Source organism: Schistocerca serialis, chromosome 5 (genome assembly GCF_023864345.2).
Source record: "Schistocerca serialis cubense isolate TAMUIC-IGC-003099 chromosome 5, iqSchSeri2.2, whole genome shotgun sequence".
Taxonomy (NCBI): Eukaryota; Metazoa; Arthropoda; class Insecta; order Orthoptera; family Acrididae; genus Schistocerca; species Schistocerca serialis.
This window is the reverse complement of record NC_064642.1, coordinates 37,132,228-37,159,953: the sequence shown is the minus strand read 5'-3', so window position 1 is coordinate 37,159,953 and position 27,726 is coordinate 37,132,228. Positions and strand designations below refer to the sequence as shown.

The 27,726-nt window shown below is 39.1% G+C and overlaps 1 protein-coding gene across 3 annotated transcripts in view; it reads left to right on the top strand.

The window, feature by feature from the left end:
* LOC126482304 (ataxin-2 homolog) overlaps positions 1-27,726 on the top strand; it is a 300,551-nt gene that overhangs the window by 223,137 nt on the left and 49,688 nt on the right. For all 3 annotated transcript variants that reach the window (XM_050106335.1, XM_050106333.1, XM_050106334.1), the window contains 2 exons: positions 15,626-15,722; positions 22,554-22,757. In XM_050106335.1, the coding sequence (XP_049962292.1) occupies positions 15,626-15,722; positions 22,554-22,757 (301 nt within the window). The remainder of the gene's footprint in view (positions 1-15,625; positions 15,723-22,553; positions 22,758-27,726) is intronic.

Here is a 27,726-nt window from a genome sequence, read left to right as displayed (position 1 = left end):
TTCTAGGCTGGTAAGGAAGGACTGCTGCACATGTACAAGCATTTCAGAGGAGATGTCCGAGCAGGCTACAGTAATACGTCTGTGCATGTCATCAATTAAAGTTGGTACTTCCTTGTAGACAGCATCTTTCAGCTTTCTCCACAGGAAAAATCCCACAGGTATCAAATTGAGGGAACAGGCCAGCCATGGTACAGGTCCTCTGTGTCCGATCCAGTGATATGGAAACAATTCATGAAGACATATTGCAGTACTACGTGCACTATGGGTTGGACAGTCATCATATAGGTACCACAGGTTCTGACTTGTCTGCAGAGGAATGTTTTATAGCATCCATGGAAGATGGTCTGTTAGGAGGCTGTGATACTTGTATTCTGTCAATGAAAAACAGGCCTGTGAGCTGATAGTTCACTATCCCACACCACACATTTACACTCCATAGATGCAGATGTTCTACATGACTAAGCCAACGGGGATTGTCAGCAGATCAATAACACATGTTTTGGTGGTTTACCTGGCCATAATTGATAAATGTGGCTTCATCACTAAACAAGATACCTGATACATCTGGAATTTCTGTATTAATGCCTATGTACAGAAGTTAACATGATTCTTATAATCATTCAGTGCAGCTCTTGGTGGAGAGAGGTGTGATAATAATGCATAAGATACATGCCTGACTTGTGCCACTTCCTTGTGTGATTGCACATGAGCTAACGTGTGGATCAACTACAACAGCAGCAAGAACATTAATTTCCCCCATTTTCTGCCATCACTTGTTTCCTTTTGTTATATTGTCTAGGTGATACAATACGAATTTCACATAACTGGTTGAAGGGATTGGTAAATAATTGCTGACATGGTTGACATGTGTTGGGATACCTTGCCATGTACACTGTACATGAATGTACTGCAGTCTTTCTACACTCTCCATACACATTGAGCATATTGGCTTTCTCTGCACTGGTAAATCTCATCGCTTGCTCAGGACCTACTGCTTGGATTGTCGCATTTTCACTGCACTCGAGGAACACACAAGAATACTGTAAGCAAACATAACATCATACTTAGCAGCACAAACAAGTGTCAGTGTGAGAACTTTTCAAAATACAATATTTCATAAACAACTCGCACTAGAATCATGCAACAAAACCAGTGACATTTTAATTTACCATACTTTAAGCTTTTTAATGTCAGTAGTCATTGTTCCATTTAAAAAAAGTGTATGTTTACACAAAAAATACATTTTCTAAGTATTATTACAATCTGTTTATTGGCTAACAATACGAGCCCTGACTACCAGCCTACTCTGAAAACTGCACATCAATAGTATTTTCCATTTCCACAATATTTGTGGCGTAAATTTTAGGTGATTCAGCCTGTATATTGAGATAACTACTCCTACCGTGTTGTTGTTGTTGTGGTCTTCAGTCTTGAGACTGTTTTGATGCAGCTTTCCACGCTACTCTATTCTGTGCAAGCTTCTTCATCTCCCAGTTCGTACTGCAGCCTACATCCCTCAGAATCTGCTTAGTGTATTCATCTCTTGGTCTCCCTCTACGATTTTTACCCTCCACGCTGCCCTCCAATACTAAATTGGAGATCCCTGGATGCCTCAGAACATGTCCTACCAACCGATCCCTTCTTCTAGTCAAGTTGTGCCACAAACTCCTCTTCTCCCCAATCCTATTCAGTACCTCCTCATTAGTTATGTGATCTACCCATCTAATCTTCAGCATTCTTCTGTAGCACCACATTTCGAAAGCTTCTATTCTCTTCTTGTCCAAACTATTTATCGTCCATGTATCACTTCCATACATGGCTACACTCCATACAAATACTTTCAGAAATGACTTCCTGACACTTAAATCTATACTCGATGTTAACAAATTTCTCTTCTTTAGAAATGTTTTCCTTGCCGTTGCCAGTCTACATTTTATATCCTCTCTACTTCGACCATCATCAGTTATTTTTCTCCCCAAATAGCAAAACTCCTGTACTACTTTAAGTGTCTCATTTCCTAATCTAATTCCCTCACCATCACCCAACTTAATTCCACTACATTCCATTCTCCTCGTTTTGCTTTTGTTGATGTTCATCTTATATCCTCCTTTCAAGACACTGTCCATTCCATTCAATTGCTCTTCCAAGTCCTTTGCTGTCTCTGACAGAATTACAATGTCATTGGCGAACCTCAAAGTTTTTATTTCTTCTCCATGGATTTTAATACCTACTCCGAATTTTTCTTTTGTTTCCTTTACTGCATGCTCAATACACAGATTGAACAACATCGGGGAGAGGCTACAACCCTGTCTCGCTCCCTTCCCAACCACTGCTTCCCTTTCATACCCCTCGACTCTTATAACTGCCATCTGGTTTCTGTACAAATTGTAAATAGCCTTTCGCTCCCTGTATTTTACCCCTGGCATCTTCAGAATTTGAAAGAGTGTATTCCAGTCAACATTGTCAAAAGCTTTCTCTAAGTATACAAATGTTAGAAACGTAGGTTTGCATTTTCTTAATTAGCTTCTAAAATAAGTTGTAGGGTCAGTATTGCCTCATGTGTTCTCATATTTCTACGGAATCCAAACTGATCTTCTCCAAGGTCGGCCTCTACCAATTTTTCCATTCGTCTGTAAAGAATTCGCGTTAGTATTTTGCAGCCATGACTTATTAAACTGATAGTTCGGTAATTTTCACATCTGTCAACGCCTGTTTTCTTTGGGATTGGAATTATTATATTCTTCTTGGAGCCTGAGGGTATTTTGCCTGTCTCATACATTTTGCTCACCAGATGGTAGAGTTTTGTCAGGACTGGCTCTCCCGAGGCTGTCAGTAGTTCTGATGGAATGTTGTCTACTCCCAGGGCCTTGTTTCGACTTAGGTCTTTCAGTGCTCTATCAAACTCTTCATGCAGTATCATATCTCCCATTTCATCTTCATCTACATGCTCTTCCATTTCTATAATATTGCCCTCATGTACATCGCCCTTGTATAGATCCTCTATATACTCCTTCCACCTTTCTGGTTTCCCTTCTTTGCTTAGAATGGGTTTCCATCAATGCTCTTGATATTCATGCAAGTGGTTCTCCTTTCTCCAAAGATCTCTTTAATTTTCCTGTAGGCAGTATCTATCTTACCCCTAGTGAGATAAGCCTCTATATCCTTACATTTGTCCTCTTGCCATCCCTGCTTAGCCATTTTACACTTCCTGTCGATCTCATTTTTGAGACGTTTGTATTCCTTTTTGCCTGCTTCATTTACTGCATTTTTATATTTTCTCCTTTCGTCAATTAAATTCAATATTTCTCCTACCGTAGCTCGTATTTATTCCTGGTTTTTGATCTGACTTCTGCATTGTATTTATTTTACTGCACTCTACATAACCACTCATTACTGTAGCTCTGAGTGTCCTCCTATTATGTAGTTCAACAATTGTTTAACAATCGTACCTGGATGTTAGCCCATCACATTTATGTGTCATAGGTAAGGCTACATCCCCTTCGATTCTCCCTGTCAAAAGTAATGGAACTAACATACAGCACCACTTGGGGGAAGGGGATGTGGAGGTGTCACCCTCATCTATGTTCTGCAGTCTATTTGCTGGCTAAAGTTTGTTAGTTTTTATTGTTTTCCACATACTCATACAAAACTATGTCAGTTGTGAAGTTTAGGATAGTTAAAGACCACTCACAATCCTATAGAAGACTGGGAAAGAAACAAGAGACTGCTATACGGAAATCTGAAGCTGAAGAAATATAGCAGACAGTATGATACTTGGTGGGCCTTAATCTGCTAAATTGACACAGATTATGAATTTATCTGAGGAGTGTTTCTTAGACACACATCTTTTGATCATGTTTATAATACATAGACCTTTTTGTTTTCAATTCGACAGATCTGTTAGGAAAGCATCATCCAGATGTGCAGTCCTCATAATAATTTTCTATGGACCGTTATCAGCAATGGGAAGACCTGCTTGTTTCTTTCATTAATTGTGAATTGGGATGAAAGACTTTCACTACAACCACATCATGAAGTTTACAGTCCAGGACACTTTATTATATTCTTGCACTTAGCATTGCTCCTGTTGTTTTAAATTCCTCTCTATCTTTTCTTGTAAATCAATAGGTGTTATTTCTTTTATTTCAGGCCAAGAAAAAATTTATCAGTAATTCTCCTGTGAATTTTGTATTCAACACTTGTGTTGGGGAAAGTTCAATTGATAAATGAAGTAAATTCATTAAGCATATTGTGAAACTGCAGGATCATTCTCATCCAGATAAAGCTGTCAATCAGACAAGGATTGACCATTGTATTAGGATGTTTTTATAGACCACCAGCATCCTCAACAAACGTCGCAGAATGTTTGAGGAAAAGTCTTGAGTACATAGGAAGTAAATATCCAAATTATCCATTAGTTATAGATGGAGATTTTAATCTAGCATCCATTGACTGGGAAAATTACACGTTTATCACAGGGGGCAGAAGCAAAGATTCATGTGAAGTTATTCTAGGAGCGCTCTCAACATACAACCTTGAACAATTGGTTAGAAAACCAACTTGAGGTGGGAACATATTAGATATCTTGGTGACAAACAGACCTGTTCTTTTTGAGGAAGTTAATGTAGAAGAAGGTATTAACGACTATAATGTCGTTGTGGCTTCTATGTCAGTGGAAGTTGCAAAAAACCCAAAGAAACAGCCTAGAGTTTCCTTGTTTGGGAAAGCAAATAAAAGTGTCATTAATGAATATCTTCATAGTCAGCTCCAAGCATTCACCACGGTACACAAAGATATTGAGCATCTTTGGTCGGAATTTAAAGGTATTGTCCACCATGTGCTAGAGAAGTATGTTCCTAGCAAAAGTATAGGGAAGGGAAAGGATCTGCCTTGGTACAACAAACATGTTAGGAAGTTGCTGAGAAAGCAGAGAATTTTGCACAGTCGTTTTGAACATAGTCGCTGCCCCACTGACCTACAGAAATTATGCGAAATGAAAGCAGCTGTCAGAAGGACAATGAGAGATTCTTTTAATGAATTTGAAAGCAATATTTTGTCTGCAGATTCTAAAAATAACTCCAAAAAATTTTGGTCGCATGTAAAATCTATGAACGCTACAAATAATTCAATACCTTCTCTTGCTGACAGTACGGGTAATGTAACTGATGATGATAAACAGAAGACCAAAATTTGAAACCTAGCCTTCAAAAACTCAGTTACAGTAGAGGACTGCAGCACCATTCCCCCTTTCAATTATTGAACAAACAAAAGGATGGCTGACATAGCGATTAGTGTATCTGGGATTGTAAAACAGTTAAGATCCTTAGACACCAGGAAGGCATCTGGCCCAGACGGTATCCCCATAATATTTTATGTTGACTGTGCTATTGCTACAAATATAGCACCATTCCTATCCATCATCTATCATAGATCATTGGAACAGCAGAAAGTTCCACGGGACTGGAAGAAGGCCCAGGTCATAGCAATCTACAAAAAGGGTAGAAAATCGGATGCGCATAATTACCGGCCAATTTCACTGACATCGATTTGTTGTAGAATCATGGAACATATTTTGTGTTCAGACATAATGACCTTTCTAGACTCTGAGAAGCTCATCTGCAGAAACCAGCACGGTTTTAGGAAACAGCAGTCATGCGAGACACAGCTGGCCCTCTTTGTACATGATATACAACAGGCTCTAGATACAGCTCCCAGGTTGATGCCATATTTCTCGACTTTCGAAAGGCGTTCAACTCAGTTCCGCACTGTCGTTTGCTACAAAAAGTGTGCGCTTACGGTCTATCCGATGACATATGCGGTTGGATAGAAAGTTTTTCGACAGACAGGAAGCAGTATGTTGTCCTGAATGGGGCGACTTCATCAGAAACAAGCATAACTTCAGGTGTGCCCCAGGGCAATGCAATAGGTCCTCTGCTTTTTACGATTTACATAAACAATCTGGTTGATGGTATTGACAACGGCCTTGAACTGTTTGCCGATGATGCTGTAGTCTACAGGAAAGTAGTATCACACGAAAGTTGTGAACAAATCAATGAGAATTTGCAGAAAATAAATGCGTGGTGTAATGACTGGCAGTTATCTCTCAATATTAGTAAGTGTAACCTACTGCGTATAACAAGGCGAAAATCCCCATTAATGTACAAGTACAAAATAAATGCCCAGTCTTTGGAAGCTGTAACGTCCGTCAAGTATCTGGGTGTGACTATTCGAAATGATCTCAAATGGAATGATCAGATCACACAAGTAACGGGTAAGGTGAGCTCTAGATTGCAGTTTATTGGTAGAATCCTGAAGCGATGCAGTCCTTCAACAAAGGAAATAGCTTACAACACGTTAGTTCGTCCAGTCTTGGAGTATTGCTCGTCTGTGTGGGACCTTTACCAGTTGGGTCTGATTCAAGAGATTGAGAAGGTCCAAAGAAGAGCGGCAAGATTTGTGACTGGTACATTTAGCCATCAGAAGAGTGTTACAAATCTCATAGAAAGTTTGAAGTGGGACACACTTGCAGATAGACAGTGCACTAAACAGAAGGGGCTGCTCATTAAATTTCAAAATCCGATCTTCACAGAGGATGTAGAATATATATTATCACCACCAACTTTCAAATCGTGCAATGATCACCATTCAAAGATAAGGGAAATAAGAGGTCGTTCTGAGGTGTTCAGACAGTCGTTTTTCCCTCATGCGATCCACGAGTGGAACAGAGGGGGGGAGGGGGGGGGGGATATGACATTGATGCGAATTGTGCCCTCTGCCACACACCGCTTGGTGGCTAGCGGAGTATATATGTAGACTTAGATCTTCCTATCTCTTTCATAATTCTTGCAGAGGAATTGGATTGTGGGTGATATTTTGAAATAAGTATATGTTTTAACACCTTCACATGGCATAATTCTTTGAAAGTACTTATAAATTCCCTTCCATTATTGGCAAGTAAGCGATTTGGTTTGCCTACATCCATGAAGTAATCTGTTAGACAGTGGATTACAGTTGTTGTACTTGATAAATTAATCAAATATAAATAATTTTGTATTAAAGGAGACTAAAGCTTAAAAGATTTAGACCAATAGCCTACTCAGAACAAAAAATAAAATAAAAATAAGGAACATCACCCTTGCACTTTGGCAAAGGACCAGAAAAATCTGCGGCTGTAATGTCATGTATTGCTTCAGGAATTACTGAATACAATGAGTAGTTTATTTGTATATTATTTTCTTTAGCTTTCTGACAAAGATCACTACTTCTTAATATCCTTTTTTATTTCTCTACTCTGATTTTTAAAATAATAAAACTTTGTCATATATTGAATGCACTTTTGTATACTGAAATGTACATATTAAACAATAGAAACTCTAGATTGGAATGTCAGCAATGTGAGGAAAAGATAAATTGCTACTTACTGTGAAGATGACATGTTGAGTTGCAAAGAAGCACAGTTAAAGACACTTACTCATAAGCTTTCTGTCACAGCCTTCATTAAGAAAGGAAAGAGAAGCATGTCCCATTCATTCATACAAGCAAGCACACCTCATGCGCACATGATCGCCAACTCTGGAAGCTTGAACTGAGATTAAATCCTTTCTCATACTTTATTATCAACTAGCAAGTGTAGACCCTTAAATAGCAGTCATATCTGAATCTTTGCTTTGTTATAACACTCTGAGATTTGAACATGTATTGTGTTTGTACACATCTCTAAACTGCTCATTCGCTTCATTTCGATCTAAATTGCTATGTTTTAAATTTCCGAATTTAGCACCTGTGTTAAGGTGGAAAGTGACTGCAGTATGTTACTTTTGATTCCTTGTTTTTTCTTATGTGAATCATTGAAATTCACAGTGCTACCAACTGACGGGGTGTGTACGACCCGGGAGATCTGGGAAAAACCCGGGAATTTTTTCATCTGGGAGAAAACCAGGAAAAACCCGGGATTTTTTAGAATTCCGGGAATTTTTCATTGTTTTAGTTTTTGGTTAAAATTTTGTAACATTGACTGGTAAGAACCAATACTCTAACAAAGGATATTACTGTATTTTGCTACTGCAGAATAATACTGCAGCAATAAAACTTGAAAGAGAGAATAAAAACGAAAATAAAACAAAGTTGCCAAGGAAACGTGCCATATACAGCAACAAAACACAGTGCTCACACAAGCATCTGCCAACAGCAAAATGTGTCAACGGCTTTAGGAAGACAATGCAATGCTTCCTAACAGCAAATTGACTCCAATGAGCATGACGTCACAACTGCTTACAGTAGATTCATTTGAGCAGTTGTGAGTGAGCTCATGCCATGTGCAGTAGAGTCACGTATGAGTAGTACCTTATCCCGCATTTTTGTCAGAATGCTACACTGGTAAGGGCCAGTTGTTCAGTCCCCGACTAGCAGCTGCTAAAGTTCTGTTGTGGGAGCAGCGTGGAAAACGCGTTGTACGAACACGTAATAATGCCTAAACGGAGAAAAAACGCGGGATAACTAAAGCGGTGGTTGTGGCAGGGCTAGTCAAGTTAACCGGAGAATAAATTTTAACCCTGACAGGAATAGTCACAGAATTAGTGATGACAAGATTGTTAGAATGAGAAATATCATACAAATTACGGAAGAATATAACCACTCCAAATTTATATAAAAATTTCGTACTACTGCTTCAGAATCTAGAGCATATGAATGAAATGTGAAACTATTTCTTAACATGAAACTTTTTGCTTGTAGTAGGCCTAATAGGCATTTGATATTGGTACTTCATGATTATATTCTGTTGTGTTATGAAAATGACCATTTGTGCCAAAAGAGTGTCTTTTTATCGGTGTGTGTTACAATTGCTGCAATATTAGGCAGACCTATTTCATGACAAAATACACGTAATCAGATCGAGAAACCACACCAGTCTTGTATTCTATTCATATTAATAGCATTTTCAGTATTAGACAACATTTGGTTTTTTCTTGTAGCAAAACATTTGACGAACTTGCATGCCATGTAAAGCTGTACTAAGGTTAGTGAGGAAAACAATGCAAGGAATTAAGGATTGAAGAAATGTGTACTGTCTTGCTTGCCTATTGTCTTTACTGCTTTTATGTATCCTATCTTTAATTTTATGTCACGCAAAACATAAAGTTATTAGCTAACAGGCAATAAAGAGTGCAAATTTTCTGAAGAGTTACTGTTCTCCCGGTTACAAATAATCCCGTCCAGTATTTATTGTCAGTTTTTTTTAAACAGGGGCAGGTCGTCAAACCGACCGATAGGGAGCAGGAGAGGCACCACAGGAAATTTTAATTTCCACTGTCCTGAATATAGTTTGATGGCACCCATTACAAAATGTTACATATTTGAGGTCCACAGAACGAAATACAGTGACGTGTGACAGAATACTGTGTGAAGAGGCGTGGGACTGCACTTTGGCACATTTAAGACAAAACAATATGTCTTACATTTCCTCAAACACACATATTTTATGTATCAGACTCTTCAGAAAGATGTGCGCTACAAAATGGACATTTTTTGAAAAGTCAATTTTTTAAGTTTTTGGTGTCCTGCCTCAAACGCTCGTGGGTGGGGTGCGCCTCTATCTAGTATTGCACCAGTTCGGAAATATCGTAGATCCGGTGCAGATCTTCAGAGCAATCTTAAGTTGTAATGCGGAAGTGGGTAGTCTCACATGACCCGTGTTTACGTTTAGTGATTTTGCTGTTTCCTTTCCGTTTATTGCTCTTACGTCAAATGAAAACCAAACTGATTTCTGTGACGGGGAGCTGTGAAGTGAATTACATAATTACGGAAGGCTAAAATATGTTATTAGTTTCAGATTTTATTTTATTTCCCCTTTCTGACAGTGAAGCATTAATCGCATTGCAGAACAATGAAGTTATTTCTGTCTAAAAACATCAGATAATACAGTACTGGTACTCCAAGATTATTTACATCTGAATCTGAACATACGAATGTGCACTTTAAGCCGAATTATGCATTTTAGTATGGTTCACGAAATACCCGTGCCCTTAGAGTATCCTCTAATGTCTTGTTTCTTTTATGACATTATGTAAGACGTTTGTTATCAGGCGTCCTCTGGCAAGTGCTGAAAATATTGCGAATGGTGGTTTGAAAAGCGTTACTTTCATAGTAAATTTCCTTTTATGCATGATGAACTGTGTGTGAGAATGTACGATGAATTTCATAAATCCCAGAGCTTTTGACTTTTAATTTAAAAATCAGCTCTTTGAGTACGATGATGTGGAATAATTTCGAGCGCAGAAGATCTAACATTTATGTCGTTCTTAAACATTTTACTGGCACATTTCTGTGATGTATCTTAAAGTGTAACACACCCAAAAAAGGGGCAACATTATATGGGAAAGCTTTTCTTTTCTTGTAGCAACACTATGTATATTAATTTAAACCATTAACTTTCCCTACTTGTGTGTCCGCATTATCTAACAGTGATATTGCATTTGGCCGACTACATCACGTGTCCTATGTTCTGAATATCCGCTGTCATCGGCTGGCGAGATCACGTGACGTAAGCTACGACTGGCTTACAAAAGCGTATCACAATCACGATTTCAATGCTTCGAAAGTAATATGCGGTGTTTGGTGGAATTCGAATTTCTACTTTCGTAATATGACAATGTGCAGTGTACATGTTGCTGCAGGTCAGACATCTTACCAAAACGTGTTTGGTTCCCTAAGTTTCGTTTCCTAAAGTGTCGGAAAATTCTACCCCCGTGTATAAAGCCATAACCATTCAAAAGACTGATAAGTTTTACAGTTCCGAGGAAAAGTATACTCTCACTTAACACGGAAAGAGTGTATTTTCACCCAGGAGGAAATGTACTTTTAACCGGGAATGCCGGGGAAAATCGGGGAATTTTTTTTCCTCATCCACGTATACACCCTGAACTGAATTTGCACCACAGTGAGATCCATGCTGTTGACCTTTGTTGCTACAAGCAACAGATATCAACTCCAGCAAATCTTTGTACACCAAAATCACCAATTTTCTTCAAAATGTCAAATCTTCTGAGTGGCATAAACATATTTTGGATCAACATCCAAATTGAATCTGTTCTTAATTATAGACCTACAACAATTCATAAATAATTCATTGCACTCATAATTATATTTAAGGTATTGTTAACAGGTTATTAGCAATATCACACTGCTGGTTTAGACTGTAATATTTTAGTGAACAAGAGTTAGGACCCACTGGGGCAAGAGGAGGAGAAAATTCTAGAAAAAATATTTGTTGTTGGATTACAGAGTTTTGATGTAGTTCTGTAGTCTTGATATGTTGTACGTTACTGCTGTTGTGGCTGGCTGTACTGTAAAGGAGATTGAGGGGGTGACTCTGATGGTGTAGCAGCGAATGTTGCCTTTCCTGTCATCTATGTTATTGGCATAATGGCATGAGCAAGCTACTGTGAGCCAAAGATGGCTGAGCTGGTGTTTACATTGAAGTGATGTTGGCTTGTTGGGAGGCAGAAATTGTGTGTTTTGTCGCTTTCTATTTGGGGGATGAGTAACTACACATCTTGTCCTACCATGTCTAAACAGTAAATGGTCATAGGATTCTAAAACAGATAGTGTGTAGACTTCCACTGGGCAGTGATCTCCATGAATATAAACCGAGCGAGATGGCGCAGTGGTTAGCACACTTTACTCGCATTCGGGAGGACAACGGTTCAATTCCACGTCCAGCCATCCTGATTTAGGTTTTCTGTGATTTCCCTAAATCGCTCCAGGCAAATGCCGAGATGGTTCCTGTGAAAGGGCATGGCTGATTTCCTAATCCTATGAGAGCAATGACCTTGCTGTTAGTTCTCTTCTCCCAAAACAACCAACCAACCATGAATATAAATAAACTGTAGGATCCACTAGAATCGAAATGTTAAATCACGAACTACTAATGACTACCTTACCTTTCCCCATCCAGCTTTATAATTTTACTGAATCACCAACTTGCAATAACCTTACAATATCTCATATGTTTGCAAGTTGTGAGCTTACTGAGGTGCAACTGCACCTCAGAAGTCTCACAAATTGTCTTCTTGGATCGTCGTCCCACTATTAATCGGCTTATGAAAACAAATAAACAACACTGTAGCAAATGATTTTGATACTTTCATATTTGACACACAATGTTCCCTTTTTGTTGATCAGATTTGTAACATTTAGGAGCTTCATTATTTGACCTCGATTAAGAAGCTATGCTGGTCAACAGACATTCACAAAGTTCACTTGTGGTAGACCAACCTCTTGCATACACAATTCTGATATAATAATCATGCTGTATGATTGATGAGAGACTTATTGTGCACAAGTTCATAGCTAGGGCTTAGAACACATCCAAAATATACATTTTATATACATTATTGTAGTTAATTATAAACTGTCTGACAATTGCATAAACCAAAAACTACACAATGTTTACAATTTCACTAGCAGACCTGGGCTGCTTAATGAGAACTGAGCTAAAAATTACAAATTACACCTGTTTATAGGCACACATAATGTAGAAAACTGCAAATTGGTGTAATACTGAACTAGTATGTTTTAGTTGTTGATTTAAACGACATCAGTATTAAAGGGCACAAATATTCAGTAGCTAAAGAAGTAAGTCTGTTTAACTGAGATGTGTGTAAATATATAATGTCAAAACCATACTTACTACTTTTTGAGGGTGATTTTAATGTGTACCAGGATTCCCAAAGCTTGCCAAAAAATTTAAGTACAGTAAAATTTTATAATTGGACTACGTAACAAACTAATAAATTATGTTAGTGAAATTATGCATTTTTGGAAACAGAAAAATCAAGACTGAAAAACTGTGGTATAGAATTTTGGAAATAATTAAATTGTAAGACTATAACATTCTAGAACAAAAAAATTTTGAATACAAATAATTTTTGAAATATTAAGTTTTTGAAAAAAGGAAAACAATGTTGAAAAGAGGCGAATGTGAGCTTTGAAATGAGTTATACCAATCTATAAATAAACACCTTTTAAGTCACCAAAAATTTCGCTGTTTCATTTTTTCCATGTATAGTAAATAATGAATATTTCATGAGAACAAGTAGAACAGTCTCACCTTGCACTGTTACAAACGATGCCTCTATTATGGAGATTTATATGTGTCTATTTATACCCAGTTTAGTAGTAAGAACTTTTGTATGTAGGCCTTCAAATCTGCTGTGCTTAGAGAAGAAAATTTTGGACAATTGTCTCTGCAGTTAGTCATGACACACTTCCAATTTTCACAGAGCTTTTTTCCTGATGCTGTAATGTTAATTATGTGCTTCAATAACAACTGACATTCCCAGCTAATTAGTTTGCCAAGAGCCATAGAGTGCAGCCTGCTTTCTACGAATGAAATGAAAGAATCTACATCACTTGGTGCATACAAGTTGCCAATGCGAACACTGTCACGTTGTTGAGATAGCATTAATGCATAGTAATTTCAATTCATAGTAATTTCCGTGTTTTACTGCATTGATTGTTGAATTTTTTCTCCACCAAATCATCTTATTGCCATTTTTGAGTTATTCATTTCTGCAGCTGTTGTATCGATGTGTTGAATTTTTTGGCACCCCTCCGTTATGTGATGTGATGACTGGCTTACCAATCAGTTTGCTAATTTGTTCACATGGCATTTCTTTATCCACTGTTGCACAGCATAATTGACTGTGCAAAGCTTGTGTAATCCCTACTACACATGTTGGAGATAGCAATATTAAAAAAAATTTGATGTTTGTTATATGAGCAGCTATATATTCAATACAGATGTTAAAACTGTCACTGATACCACTTTATGAACACTGTCTAAGCAAATATATCACTTTACTATTGCAAAAACAGTCACTTGTTGAGTTCAGGTTTTGACAGTAATACCCACAGTGGCTAAATGGCTGTTGGTTTCGTCTTCTGAGATGTAACAGTATTTGAGTGTATAAAGGTTTTCAATATGTCAGGTCATGCAACTACGCTTAGATATTGAAGAAAAGACATTTTTAATATTAATAAATAGCAGCATTGGTGAAAAAAATTAAAAATGTCTTTTGTTAAATATTCGAGTGGTTTTACATTGATGGCCTCAATTTTGAACATCTCCATATACAGCGTGATACAAAATGAAGTAACTTGTTTGAACTATCTCCTCTCTTTTATGTTTGTTTCCACACGTTACTGACAATGTCTTTTGTGGCGTGAACTGCTAACAATTAGCTGGTAAATGGTAGATCTTGTCATTACTGAGCATCAGCATGCCTCTTCAGTAACAAATACTGACCACAGTCCAGAGTGTAAACAAGAATGCATTATACTTGAAATCACTGTTTCATCAAAATTGTATACTCTTATTATTGAGACAATGTGTTGTTGGTATGTGTTATTAGTCTTTAATGCTGAACCCTTAAGATATTATGAACATTGTACAAAGTTATCTGCTTATTGATATTTATTTATATATATGTGTTGTGTTACTTTGCTTGCCCTTTGAATTGTCATCCCAGTAAAAATGATGGAGTGCATGGCCTTATGCAGTTTGGTGCATGCATTAATATGGGCTTTTTTGACTAGATGTAATAGATATTATACTATATTAAGTTATCATTTTCGTAGTTGTTATCAGACTTTCTTTCTGTAATTGTGTTTGTATGTGCAGAATAAGCCAAAACCAAACTATTTGCCTTCCAGTTACTGCATTGGTCATATCACATGTCGACAAGAGTGACTAGTATCACTTTTAAATTAAACATCAAGCTCAGCTGTTCCAAAATTGTAATTAGACACTTGTAGTTCTATCAAGAAGTAGCACCCCATCAGCTGGATCTGACAGTTCCGTATAACGACACAAACTTCCGTATAAGGCAGTTATCAGTTTGTTGCTCAGGACAAATAAATCCTAAGTTCTCAAGACTGTGAAGTCTTTAAATACATATCAGGCCTTCTTAGAGTAAAATATGGGACAGTTAACCTCTTTGAGATCTGGACTAGCAGCAGTACAAGCTACAATAGTTACATTCTAAAAAATGAAGTTCATATCAATACATCTGTCTTAATGTGGCTGTGACAGGAGACTAGATTAAGTAAGGATTTTTTTTTTATGGTTAACCATGGTAAAAAACAAACTGTCGGACTTTAAAAGGTTCTGTAAATATTTTAAGTTAACAGCTTAATTAAATGACTCTGTAAAACAGCCTTTTTTTTTTTGCATATCATGAATGTTAAAGGAAGTAAATCTGCCATCAACCTGAAGGTTGATATGAACACTACAGTGCTTTACTAGACATAGTTCTGTTAGAGATGGTATGCTGTTACCTTCCTCCAACCAGTGAACTGACATACCCAGCCAGTTATAGGGACCTGCAGTTTAACATGGAATCCAAACCACGGTGTAATGTGTCATTTTTCACATTATCAAGCATAGCCAGAGGTGAAACAAGTGGATCACAACACATAAGTAACTTAGGACTGACTGGTGTTTGAAACTGGGTCGTTGGGATCCTTAGTCTGGCAGTTGACCACTGAGCAGCCTAGCAACCTTTTTTATGTGATGAATGTTATTTATTTATAAAGTTGTTAACTAAATTACTGTAATGTATTACAGGGAAGCCACACACCAACATGTGCACCATCATCTGTATCACTATCACCAGCCAGGACATCGCATGCACCACCTGCATATCAGCATAACTCCTACAGTTGTAAGTGTACTGTTGTGTTGTTCCAATAGCGTATTATAATTTCAATTGCATTCTGTCTTATTCTGTGTTATAACTTCTTCTTCTTCTTCTTCTTCTTCTTCTTCTTCTTCTTCTTGTGATAAAAAAAGGGATGAAGCATTGCATAATTGTAGGTAGCTTTGACATATACACTCTGCGGACACTGTGGGTGTAGATATAAGTAGTTCGTGGAAGTTATTGATTGTGTGGGGTTCATCAAAGTGATCACTTCAGAGAACAAATTCAAAGTGAACTTCAGATATGCAAGCCACTTTTTCAATAGATAAAGAATCCATCACACAGAATCATGTTAATACCACACGGAAGACTGTAAGAAACACCATTTCAGCAATAAAGTGGAAAACATACAGTATGCACAAAAAATTCAAAATTGTAAGAAGAAAACTCCAGGTTGGTACATCAACAGTATTAGGAATTTTCATTGTGCCTGTCTGCATCTCAATGTGTCATCTTTATGGTATCAGTTTTTTCTAATATTGTCAAATTTCCAATTCGGCAATTTGTAGCAGTATTGGCGTGAAAGCAATATACTTGGTGAAGCAAATGATGTTCAACTCACTTCGAAAAGTTGCAAAACAAATTGTGTTAGATTCAAATCATCAGCCACTAAATTCAGTGAATCCTTCCTAACAGTTGTTGGAAACATTGGGGCAAAAATGTCTCATGAAAATCTTAAATGCAGCAGAAATACCCTGGGTCCAACCCAACTGTTAGAGATGTCATAGCATTAGAGCTGGAGTGACAGAGCTTTCTAGAGTTTGCTGTCAAACAAGGCAAAGCAGGTAGGTAACATTCCAGCAGAATTTACAAAATCATGAGAAAGTGGATACCATTTATTAGAGTTAGCCTGCAGAATTTGTGACAGTAGATACATGCTATTGAACTCTCAGAAAAACATGTTCCGACTTGAACAAGGACCGAGAAATGGGAGAACAATCATACAATCAGATTGACTACTACAGTAAAGTTGCTGATCAGAATGTAAATATTTATTTGAGAGTAAAGGAGACCACTAAAGGAATAGCAGATGTGATGAGTCATCAAGAGACACACATAAAAGAGAATGGAAACTTTGCAGACTTTCTGAAGAAATCCCGGGATGAGCTACAGAAAAAGAAAGCACCAAACACACACATACACACACATCTGAACCAGCGTTTTGTGAACCGGGCACACCAGAATGGTGTTATATGTATGGTAATGGCAAATAAAACTGAGGATCTGCTAGATATTCAATTTCAACAGTGTAGGAAAAGATAGATTGCCACTTACTGTAAGGATGACACATTAAGTTGCAGGCAGGCACAATTAAAAGAAACTTTACTTATGGCAGTCTGCAACTTAACATGTCATCTGTACAGTAAGTGGCACTCTGTCTTTCTCCACATTATTGCTATTCCAACCTGGAGTTTCCATTATTAAGCTATTCAGTTTTGCTTTACAAAAGGTAAAGCAACAGAGAGGCAGTTCTGATGTTATACTTGATAATGGAAGCAAGACTTAAGAAAAATCACGGAAGACTCATTCAGTTTGTCAACCCATGAAATTCGTTTGACACTTGATGCAAAATATTTGCAATCCTTAGAAAAATAGCTGTATGTTGTAGAGAAAAATGAGTACTATAGAATATGTACAAGAATCTAGAGGAAACAATAATAATGAAAAACAAGTGAAAAGTGCTCATGTTAAAACAGTGGGAAAGACAGGGATACAGTCTCTGTCTTCTACCGTTCAACCTGTATATTGTTGATGCTATGAAGGAAACAGGAAAGGATTCTTTTTCACTGAACGTGCAGCATTGCCGAGATGCTGCAGAATGGGCATATCGTGTGACTGGAGCAGCAGACTTGGCAGACTTAAAACCCATAGAACTTGCCTGTGGCCCTCCTTCAAAACATGTTGCACATTTTCTGTAAGACTGACATTTATGCAAAGATTTTGGGGGAAAGGTTAAATCATAAAAAATCACAAATGAACTTACATCTATTACCTACTTTTCTATGTAGTCACCAATCTTCTCAACACGTTTCTCCCATCATGGTACCAGTTTCAGTGTGCCCTGTTCATAGAAGTCTGATTGATAGGAGCACAGTATAACCTCGTTAGTATGAACTTGCATAAGAAGAACTCACGGTTAACGCAAAAAAAATATTGATCCCGCCAGGAATACATTAGTTCTTATGGTCTGTTTTATCGGTCAACACGAATTTCGGTTAAGGCAAATTACGAACTCTGTTTCAGTTCCTAGCGTAATCAAATTTCACTGTAACACAAACTTCCGACCTTAGAGTATTCTAAAGCATAATTTTTTTTTCCAAAATGAATGTAGGAAATGTAGCTACAAAGCTAATTAAACTTATTGTTGACTAGTTTTTAACGTATTGTAGGTCACTAGCCGCGATTATCACCTCAACACTCAGCGTATGCTGTACATTGTAAGACATTCAGTAATGTGTGCAGCAGCATTTAGGAATGTACTCAGTGCCAGATTTGACAGGTGTTCTGTTAGTCATAGCCGTATTGAGTTGGAATACTGAATAAAAACTACAGTTACAACCGGTACCATAGCACGCAAAAATGGCAAAGAGGAAACAGACAACTCTAAATGTACAGTTTAAGCGTAAGATTCTAGATGAAGTGGACCGTGGTACCAAGAAAACAGCAATTGCAGAGCAGTTTGGAATACCTAAATTTACTTTATCTATGATTATTAAGAATCGAGAAAAAATTATTAATGCTGCGGCATCAGGTTCTTGAAACAAACCTAAACGACTTTGTACCGCCAAGTATGAAGACATCGAGACAGTACTGCTAGAATGGTTCAATCATATGCGTGCATCTAACATACCTTTAACTGGCCCTGTGATTCAGTCAGAAGTCAAAAGCAAATGATGTTGCTAAAGATATGGGCATCGAAGACTTCCGTTGCTCTGCTGGTTGGTTGTATCGGTTCTAAAAGAGACATTCAATTTCATCTGTACGAATTTGTGGTGAAGCAAGTAAAGTTGATAAAGAAAGTGTGAACAGCTGGTTGCATGAATTCAACCAAGTGAGGTAATAGTATGCCTCATGTGATGTGTTTAACATGCATGAAACTGGATTTTTCTACAATCTTTTTCCAAATCACACCCTGGGGATAAAAGTTGATAAGTGTCATGGTGGAGCACGAAGCAAACAACCTGTGACTGTTGTACTGTGCTGTAATGCTGACAGCAGTGAGAAGTTTTGTCCCTGGGTTATCCGTAAATCTGAGGAACCACGTTGTTTTAAAACATTAATATGTACACTTTACCTTGCATCTACTCTCACCACAAGAAAGCTTGGATCGATGGCACATCATTTCATAAGTGGCTTCTTCATTTCAACAGTCGAATGGTTGCTGAAAATAGACATGTTCTTCTTACATTGGACAGATGTACTGCCCATAACATTGGTGATCTGAACCTATCCAACATAAAGGTTCAGTGTTTTCCACCCAATGCCTCAAGCCGCCTTCAGCCTTTGGACCAAGTGATAACCTCTCTCATAAAGAGAGCTTATCATAAGCGACTTGTAAGAGCTGCAATTCGTGCTGCTGAAAACAATAGTGTAACCCTAAATTGGAGTCTGCTTGACGCAATAAAAGCCATTGCAGCAGCTTGGTACTCAGTATTGCCACATCGTATAGGGAAGTGCTTTAACAGAGCTTGGAGGCATAGCAACACTGAAGATGTCCACAAGTTAGAAGATGCCACTTCATCTGATGAATGGCCAGTTCTGCAGGACGTTGCGAACCCGGGATTAGTTTCGAAGAATTCTTTAGTGTAGATGACGATGTTGCCGTATGTGCTTCTGTGGAATCGGATGTGCCAAAAGCTGTGAACGAGGTACAAGAAGAGCCATCAGAAGAAAGTGAAGAGGAAGAGAATACAGATACCATTCCACCTACCCGTCAGGAGATGTTTACAGCCTTGGACTGTTTAGAACGTTTCGCTTCAACATCCGACGTCACTGCTGGGTTTACGGACGCTATCATTGCAATTGGTTGTGAAATTACAAAATATTATCGTTCCCATGAACGTCAGCGAACCATGACCGAATTTTTTTCCAAGAAAGTAACATACATAGTTTGTGAGTACTTGGATTTTACAATCACTTTATAGTGTTATAAGTCTACAATAATGTGATTGATAGTGTAGTGTATTACACATTAGTGTAATACACATTAGTGCTGTACATGTATACTTATTAAAATCTTTATTTTTCACTTAACACGAACTTTTTTAACATGAACTCCTGATTTTTTGGTCCCTTCAGATTCGTGTTAACAAAGTTTTACTGTATAACCATCTGTGGACTGCTGATTTCAGTTTGCACGTCATAGAGCAATGACCGACCAGGAATTTCTTCATGAGACCGAACAGATGAAAGTCCGACAGGTCTGACGAATGGGAGGAGCACATTTGGGAGAGGGGGGTGGGGGGGCGGTGTTGAGCATTGTCATGAAGAAGCTTGACACCGTCATCATTCGTAGTGTGGCATTTGTCACAAAAGGCATGACACAACTTAACCACAGTTTTAATGTAGGCTGTGGCATGCACAGTGGTCCCATATAGAGGAAAGTCCACCAATAACATACTGCGCATGTCCTAGAACACTGTCACAAACACTTTCCTAACACACTGAATCACTTTCAGTTTTCTTCTGGGGAATTAGCATGTTTACACTTCATAGATTCCAGCTTGGTTTATGACATGTAGTGGTACACCCACGACTCATCATCAGTGATGATTCTTTTCAGAAATTCGTGTCCTTCCCTGGTATAATATGTTAAGGGATCCGAGCTTGCTATCATTCGCTGGCCCTTCTCATTGTCTGTCAGGTTCTCAGGCACCCAGCGAGCATGACTTTATGGCATTTCAGTCTGTTGTGAACAGTATCATACACCACACCATAGGAAATGCTGAACTGCTGTGATGAGGTTCGCAGTTGCATACGCAGGTTCTTTAATATTGCTGCCTGAATCGCTCCAACATTCTTTGGGGTTGCAGCTGTTACCAGCCACCTGGAGTGTGGCAAATCACTAAGATTCACACAATCCTCTTGGGAAAATGCACTCCACATGGTGACATTGCTTCACCCGTACAGCTGTACCCGTAAACACCACGCATGTTGTTGTTGTTGTTGTTGTTGTTGTTGTGGTCTTCAGTCCTGAGACTGGTTTGATGCAGCTCTCCATGCTACTCTATCCTGTGCAAGCTTCTTCATCTCTCAGTACCTACTGCAACCTACATCCTTCTGAATCTGCTTAGTGTATTCATCTCTTGGTCTCCCTCTACGATTTTTACCCTCCACGCTGCTCTCCATACTAAATTGGTGATCCCTCGATGTCTCAGAACATGTCCTACCAACCGATCCCTTCTTCTAGTCAAGTTGTGCCACAAGCTCCTCTTCTCCCCAATTCTATTCAATACCTCCTCATTAGTTATGTGATCACCCCATCTAATCTTCAGCATTCTTCTGTAGCACCACATTTCGAAAGCTTCTATTCTCTTCTTGTTTAAGCTATTTATCGTCCATGTTTCACTTCCATACATGGCTACACTCCATACAAATACTTTGAGAAACGACTTCCTGACACTTAAATCAATACTGGATGTTAACAAATTTCTCTTCTTAAGAAACGCTTTCCTTTCCATTGCCAGTCTACATTTTATATCCTCTCTACTTCGTCCATCATCAGTTATTTTGCTCCCCAAATAGCAAAACTCCTTTACTACTTTAAGTGTGTCATTTCCTAATCTAATTCCCTCAGCATCACCCAACTTAATTCCACTACATTCCATTACCCTTGTTTTGCTTTTGTTGATGTTCATCTTATACCCTCCTTTCAAGACACTGTCCATTCCGTTCAACTGCTCTTCCAGGTCCTTTGCTGTCTCTGACAGAATTACAATGTCATCGGCGAACCTCAAAGTTTTTTTTATTTCTTCTCCATGGATTTTAATACCTACTCCGAACTTTTCTTTTGTTTCCTTTACTGCTTGCTCAATATACAGATTGAATAACATCAGGGATAGGCTACAACCCTGTCTCACTCCCTTCCCAACCACTGCTTCCCTTTCATACCCCTCGACTCTTATAACTGCCATCTGCCACGCATGTGGCTGTGAATTTCACTTGGTTTATGCCCTTTGGCCAACAAGTATCAGACTACGTTTCTGTGCTTTTCCCAAGTTATTGACAATAACGTGGATGCCATGTTTACTTTGTAGTTCAGGCTTCTCTCGCTAGAGCTGCACATGAATACAAACTACTCTCCGTAGCACAAGCTTCGAATTATATTACTGTGAAATTTCAGCATTCCTGGTGCATAACAGGGGTTAAAAAAATTATTGTGTGTTACTTTCCGATCCTCCTTTATAGCTAATGGATGAGGTCAGCATGGAATTTCCACATACCATAAAAAGAAATTTTAAAGTGGGATGCAGGCTTTCTTGATAAATTTCACTGATGAAGTCTTCTCAAAATATCGGCCAAATGATAAGAGTACACTACGGCTTTCCAGTTTTTACAGGTGAAGAATGTATGACATTTGTAGGAAGTCTGCTTCTGCAACACATAGTGGGTTCAACATTTAATGTTTGGAATAACTGGTGAACTTTACTTTCAGTGAAGAATGGACACAGATAGAAGTTTATATTACTTAGAATGAGAACAGAATATCGGTGATCTTTTAGATTTAAATGTAGCCTTTTCTTTCTAATGTCATCTCAGTAGCTCATAGCAAAATCATTTCTATTTTATTTACAGACTGCTGGTAGTACCAGCCCTGAGCTGGTGTTTCCGCCAGTTCTAGCGCCTGAGTTAGTTCCTTTTCCTTTCCTGGCTCGACATATGACAGCGAGACTCGAGGATTATGTCCGTGTAGTGGAGCAGCGTCGTCTTGCCCATGCCAATCGTGGTGCTGATCAGGAGACAATTGAGCGTTACACATTTCCTCATAAATACAAAGTGGTAAGTAGTTAACAGTGATTTACATTTTATTTTTAAGTATTTAAATAATACCTGTTTCGTACAAGTAGTGAAATTACTTCTTTCATTCAAGTTCCTCAATTCTCTGCTGATGGAAACAAATAGAAATAAGTAGGAGTTCTCCTTCAGGAGAGAGAAGAAGAAAGAGTTTGCAAAATCAGGAGAGGAATCTGAGGAAGATGAATCACAAGACAGGCTAAGAGGGACCCATCTTATTTTGGAAGGAGTCATAGATGAATGAAATGGCATCAGAGAGAGCATAAGGCCAAAGATAACAACAGGGAGATAAAAAAAGCCAAGGAATAAAAATTCTAACAAACATCAATGTAAATGAGAGAGATGAGGGAATATCACAAGGAACAGTTTTCCATCTCTGGAATTGAGATAAACTAGTACTGGAGATGAGAATCTAAATAGGCATATGGTGTAGCATCATCAGAAACTGGGTACTGATAGTTCAGAAGATGAATAAGTCATCTCCGCCCAGTAATACATCAGCCAGTTTGATGGTGGTCATCCAGATGTAGATGACATGGAGAGAACACAATTGCAGTAGCAAATCACATGAGTAGATCTGCAACTGGACCTATGTGTAACATTGTATGGTTTGCTACTTGTGGTACTGTAATAGATGATAGTGGGTGGTTGCATTGGAAAGATTTCAGGCTTAGAAATATTCGAATAGGAGTGACGACATTCCCAACCCCTCAGTGAATTTTCTTTGTATGTCTATACCATAACAGATTGACTTTCCTTAGATGACCTATCACTTCATAATTCACTAAAGTTCATATTGATTTAATCTGTTTCCTTAACATGCACAGGGTAGACAAAATAGAACTAACACAGAAAATATTTGTAAGGCTGACATGAAATTGACATTTGTTAATGAACAGGAAAACTTAATAGTGTGCTTCCAGGTGTTACGCCAAGCTGTTGTTGCCAGTTTATGCATAAAATGCAAACAACAACTCAGCATAACACCTGGAAGCACACTGTTAACAAGTGCCACCTTTATAGATCACAATGCCGGAACTTCCCATTAAAGAAAATGCTGGAATCTGTTATTTTGATGCACCAAATGGTTGCTGTTGCATGTTTGCGCATAAGTATCCCTGGTGTGCTCTGTTTGAAGTACTTCGCTGTGTCATCACGTGCCTCATATAACTGGCACCTTTACCATGTTCACTATTAATAGACACTACAAAGGCGTGCCATGCGCCAAGTCGGCACTCGCCACTATTGCCGAAGACATACTGCCTGTACCATAATCACATGATTTGTAAGTGTATGTTATGAGACTAATAAATCACAATTCATAAAAGAAGACTACTACTTGTAGCTCGCTACCTTACTCCTACAGTAATACTGTCTTCATTGTCTCAGTAATGTATGTTACTGTTTGCCAAACTGGTTGCCTGTCCCTACTTCAGATGTTTGTTTTGATTTATTCCTCAGTTTGGACATATCAGGTAGCCAGTTGCATGAAGCAGAATCTATTTATTGATTCTCCTTTTCCACCATCTTCAATCCATTCATATTTTTAGAGAATGGCTCAATTATTTTTCACTTTTGTAAACAGGGAAAAACTACTGCTATCCAGTCTGCAAGTGTACCTGCTGTTTACTCAGGTTACAGAAGCAACACAAATGGGAAAATCAATTACATTTTATTAATTTGACTGTGTGAGAGGAACAGACTTGTTTAGTGACCAGTTGAATGCATAATAAAATGGTGGTCAAGATAAAACAGCACATGTGAAACTGTGGGCACAAAATCAACCCAGTTCTGTAGCAAATACAAACTGTCACTGTTCAGAAAGAGTTCAAACCTGAAACTATTGCTGAGTGAAGGAAAGCCTGATACAAAGCCTGACTAAATCTGACCATTGTTTATCTATGCAAGTGGGAAGTAAGAGTTTGTCATCTCAATAATTATCAAAAAGGTCATACATCGGTATCCTCACAATTTACTATTGTGCGTGAATTATAGTGTCTGACAAACTTTCTGATGATGAGTTCTGCTGATGATTTCGGAGTAAAGTGCAACTAGGACATGTGGCTCCTCAGTTTTTCATTTCTTCAAATGAGACCTAGTTCAGTCTGTCAGAGTACGTGAACTCACAGAACATGCACCATTGTGCATCAGAAAATCGCATTCAGTACTTTGAATAGCCATTGCATAATATCAAGATTGTTGTTTGCTGTACAATATCTAGTGTTGTAATGTGATTCTTTCAACAAACTGTTAATACTAACTGGTAAATCTAGAAACTGTTTAATGCATATGTGGATCAACGTACGGAAGATAAATGACTATAGGTATTTTCAGCTACATCTACATCTAAGTGATGCAATTCACACTTACGGGCCTGACAGAGGCATCGATGTTAAGTCGTGAGCGTTCCCTGACTGTAACTTCTGGTTGGGAATATATTATTTAATAATATTGTGAAAAGGGAAGTTGCTACTCACCATGTAGCGGAGATGCTGAGTCACAGATGGGCACAACAAAAAGACTGTCACAAATATAGCATTCAGCCAGTAAGGCCTTCATCTAAATTAGATGACAACAAACACATTCATACACACTCACGCCAATGCAGCTCACACACACGATTGCAGCCTCAGGCAGCTGAGGCCACACTGCGAGCAGCAGCAACATTGCATGATGGGAGTGGCGACTGGGTAGGGCTAAGGAGGAGGCTGGAGTGGAGAGGGGGAGGGATAGTAGGATAGGGGTGGCAGACAGTGACGTGCTGTTGGGAAGCACGCAGGGACAAGGTGGAAAGAGGGTAGGGCAGCTATGTGCAGTCGGGAGGTTAGATGGAGGGCAGTGGAGAGGTAGGGTAGGGCAGATAGTGGAAAAGGATAGAAGTAAAATGACTGGTGCAATGAGGGAATGAGGGCTATGTAATGCTGGAATTGGAACACAGAAGGGGCTGGACAAGAGTGGACAATGACTAACAAAGTTTGAGGCCAGGAGGGTTACAGGAACGCAGGATATATTGCAGGGAAAGTTCCCACCTACCAATTCGGAAAAATGATTGTGGTGGGAAGGATAGCACAGGCTGTGAAGCAGTCATTGAAATGAACAACAACCTCCTATCCGTCCCCACATAGCTGACAAACCCTGTCTCGCAGACCTACTACATTTACCCCACCCTCCAAAACTCCCACCCACCCCCACCCACCACCACACACAATGCAGAACCTAAACAGATCTGAAACACAGTCATAAACCTCTCCTCCAGAAGCCTTACCCTCATAGAAATATCATTCCTTTCCAAAGGTCTCACCTTTTGCCCCATTCCCAAATTCAATCATGCAGGACTTCTTAAAGACCTTCTATCCTTCTCCCGGTCGCTACAGTGGAAACACTTTTTCGCCACCAACCCTACCAATCAGGCTCAACCAAAGACCAATGTTGAACCCTGCCTAACACAGTTCACTCCTCTGGCCAACCGTGATCCATCCCCACTGCCCCCAAATCACCCCCTGTTAACTTCCCAGAATTTCTTAATGTTGAACCTTGCCTCACCATCATTCCCAGAATCCCTCAACATGCAGACTAACCTAACATCTGCACTGGCCAACCGTGATCCACCCCCACTGCCCCCAAATCACCCCCTGTTAACTTCCCAGAATTTCTTAACCTTGAACCTTGCCTCACCATCATTCCCAGAATCCCTCAACATGCAGACTAACCTAACATCTGCAGAAATAACCACAGTCCACCATCTAAAAGCTTATCCCAACTTTATAATCCTACCTGCAGATAAAAGCTCCAAAACTGTTGCTTTGAATGGCAAGGATTATCTGGCAGAAGGACTCCACCAGCTGTCAGATACATCCACCTAAAAACTGTGCCACAGTGACACCACTCCAGAAATCCAGCAGGATCTCCAGTCGCTCCTCAAATCCTTAGCCTCATCCCAGAACCTCTCCCTGGAGTCCATCTCTCTACTCACCCCTACCACTCCCTGCACTTGTACTTTCTATATGCTTCCTAAAGTCCATGAACCCAACCATCCAGGATGCCTCATTATGGCCGGTTACTCTACCCCCACTGAATACCTGGAACCGACCCTCCTATATAAAAGATACCAACCATTTCCTCCACCGACTCTCCACAGTTCCTGTCCCTTTACCACACAGTGCCCTGCTTGTCACTATTGATACCACCTCCCTTCACACAAACATCCGTAATGCCCATGGCCTTACCGCTATTGAAAACTATCTTTCCCAACACCCGATGGATTCCAAACCGACGACCTCCTTCCTAGCCACCATGACCAACTGTATCCTCACCCACAATTACTTCTCCTTTGAAGGCATTACCTACAAACAAATCCGGGATATAGCTATGGGCACTTGCATGGCACCATCCTTTGCCAACCTATTCGTGGGACATCTAGAGGAATCCTTCCTAAACACCCAGAATCCTAAACTCCTCACCCGGTTCAGATTCATTGATGACATCTTTGCTATCTGGATTGAAGGTGACGACACCCTATCCCATTCTTCCAGAAGCTCAACTACTTCTCCCCCATTTGCTTCACCTGGTCCTACTCAACCCAACAAGCCACCTTCCTAGATGTTGACCTCCACCCCATAAATGGCTACATCAGTACCTCTGTCCATATCAAACCTGCTAATTACCAGCAATACCTCCACTTTGACAGATGTCACCCATTCCATACCAAGAAGTGCCCTCCATGCAGCCTAGCCACCCACGGTCATTGCATTTGCAGTGATGAGTGGTCCCTCTCCAGATGTACTGAGAGTCTCATTGAAGCCTTCACAAACTATAACTATAATGTTGGCAGCACTGGCAAGGAGCAAGGAGCATTAGAAGTTCCTCTCAGTACCCTTCCAGTGTACATGTTCCTGTGTTGTCCTTTGTGGGTACAGTGCCCCAATGTCATTGATGAAGGACATCATGTATTGCT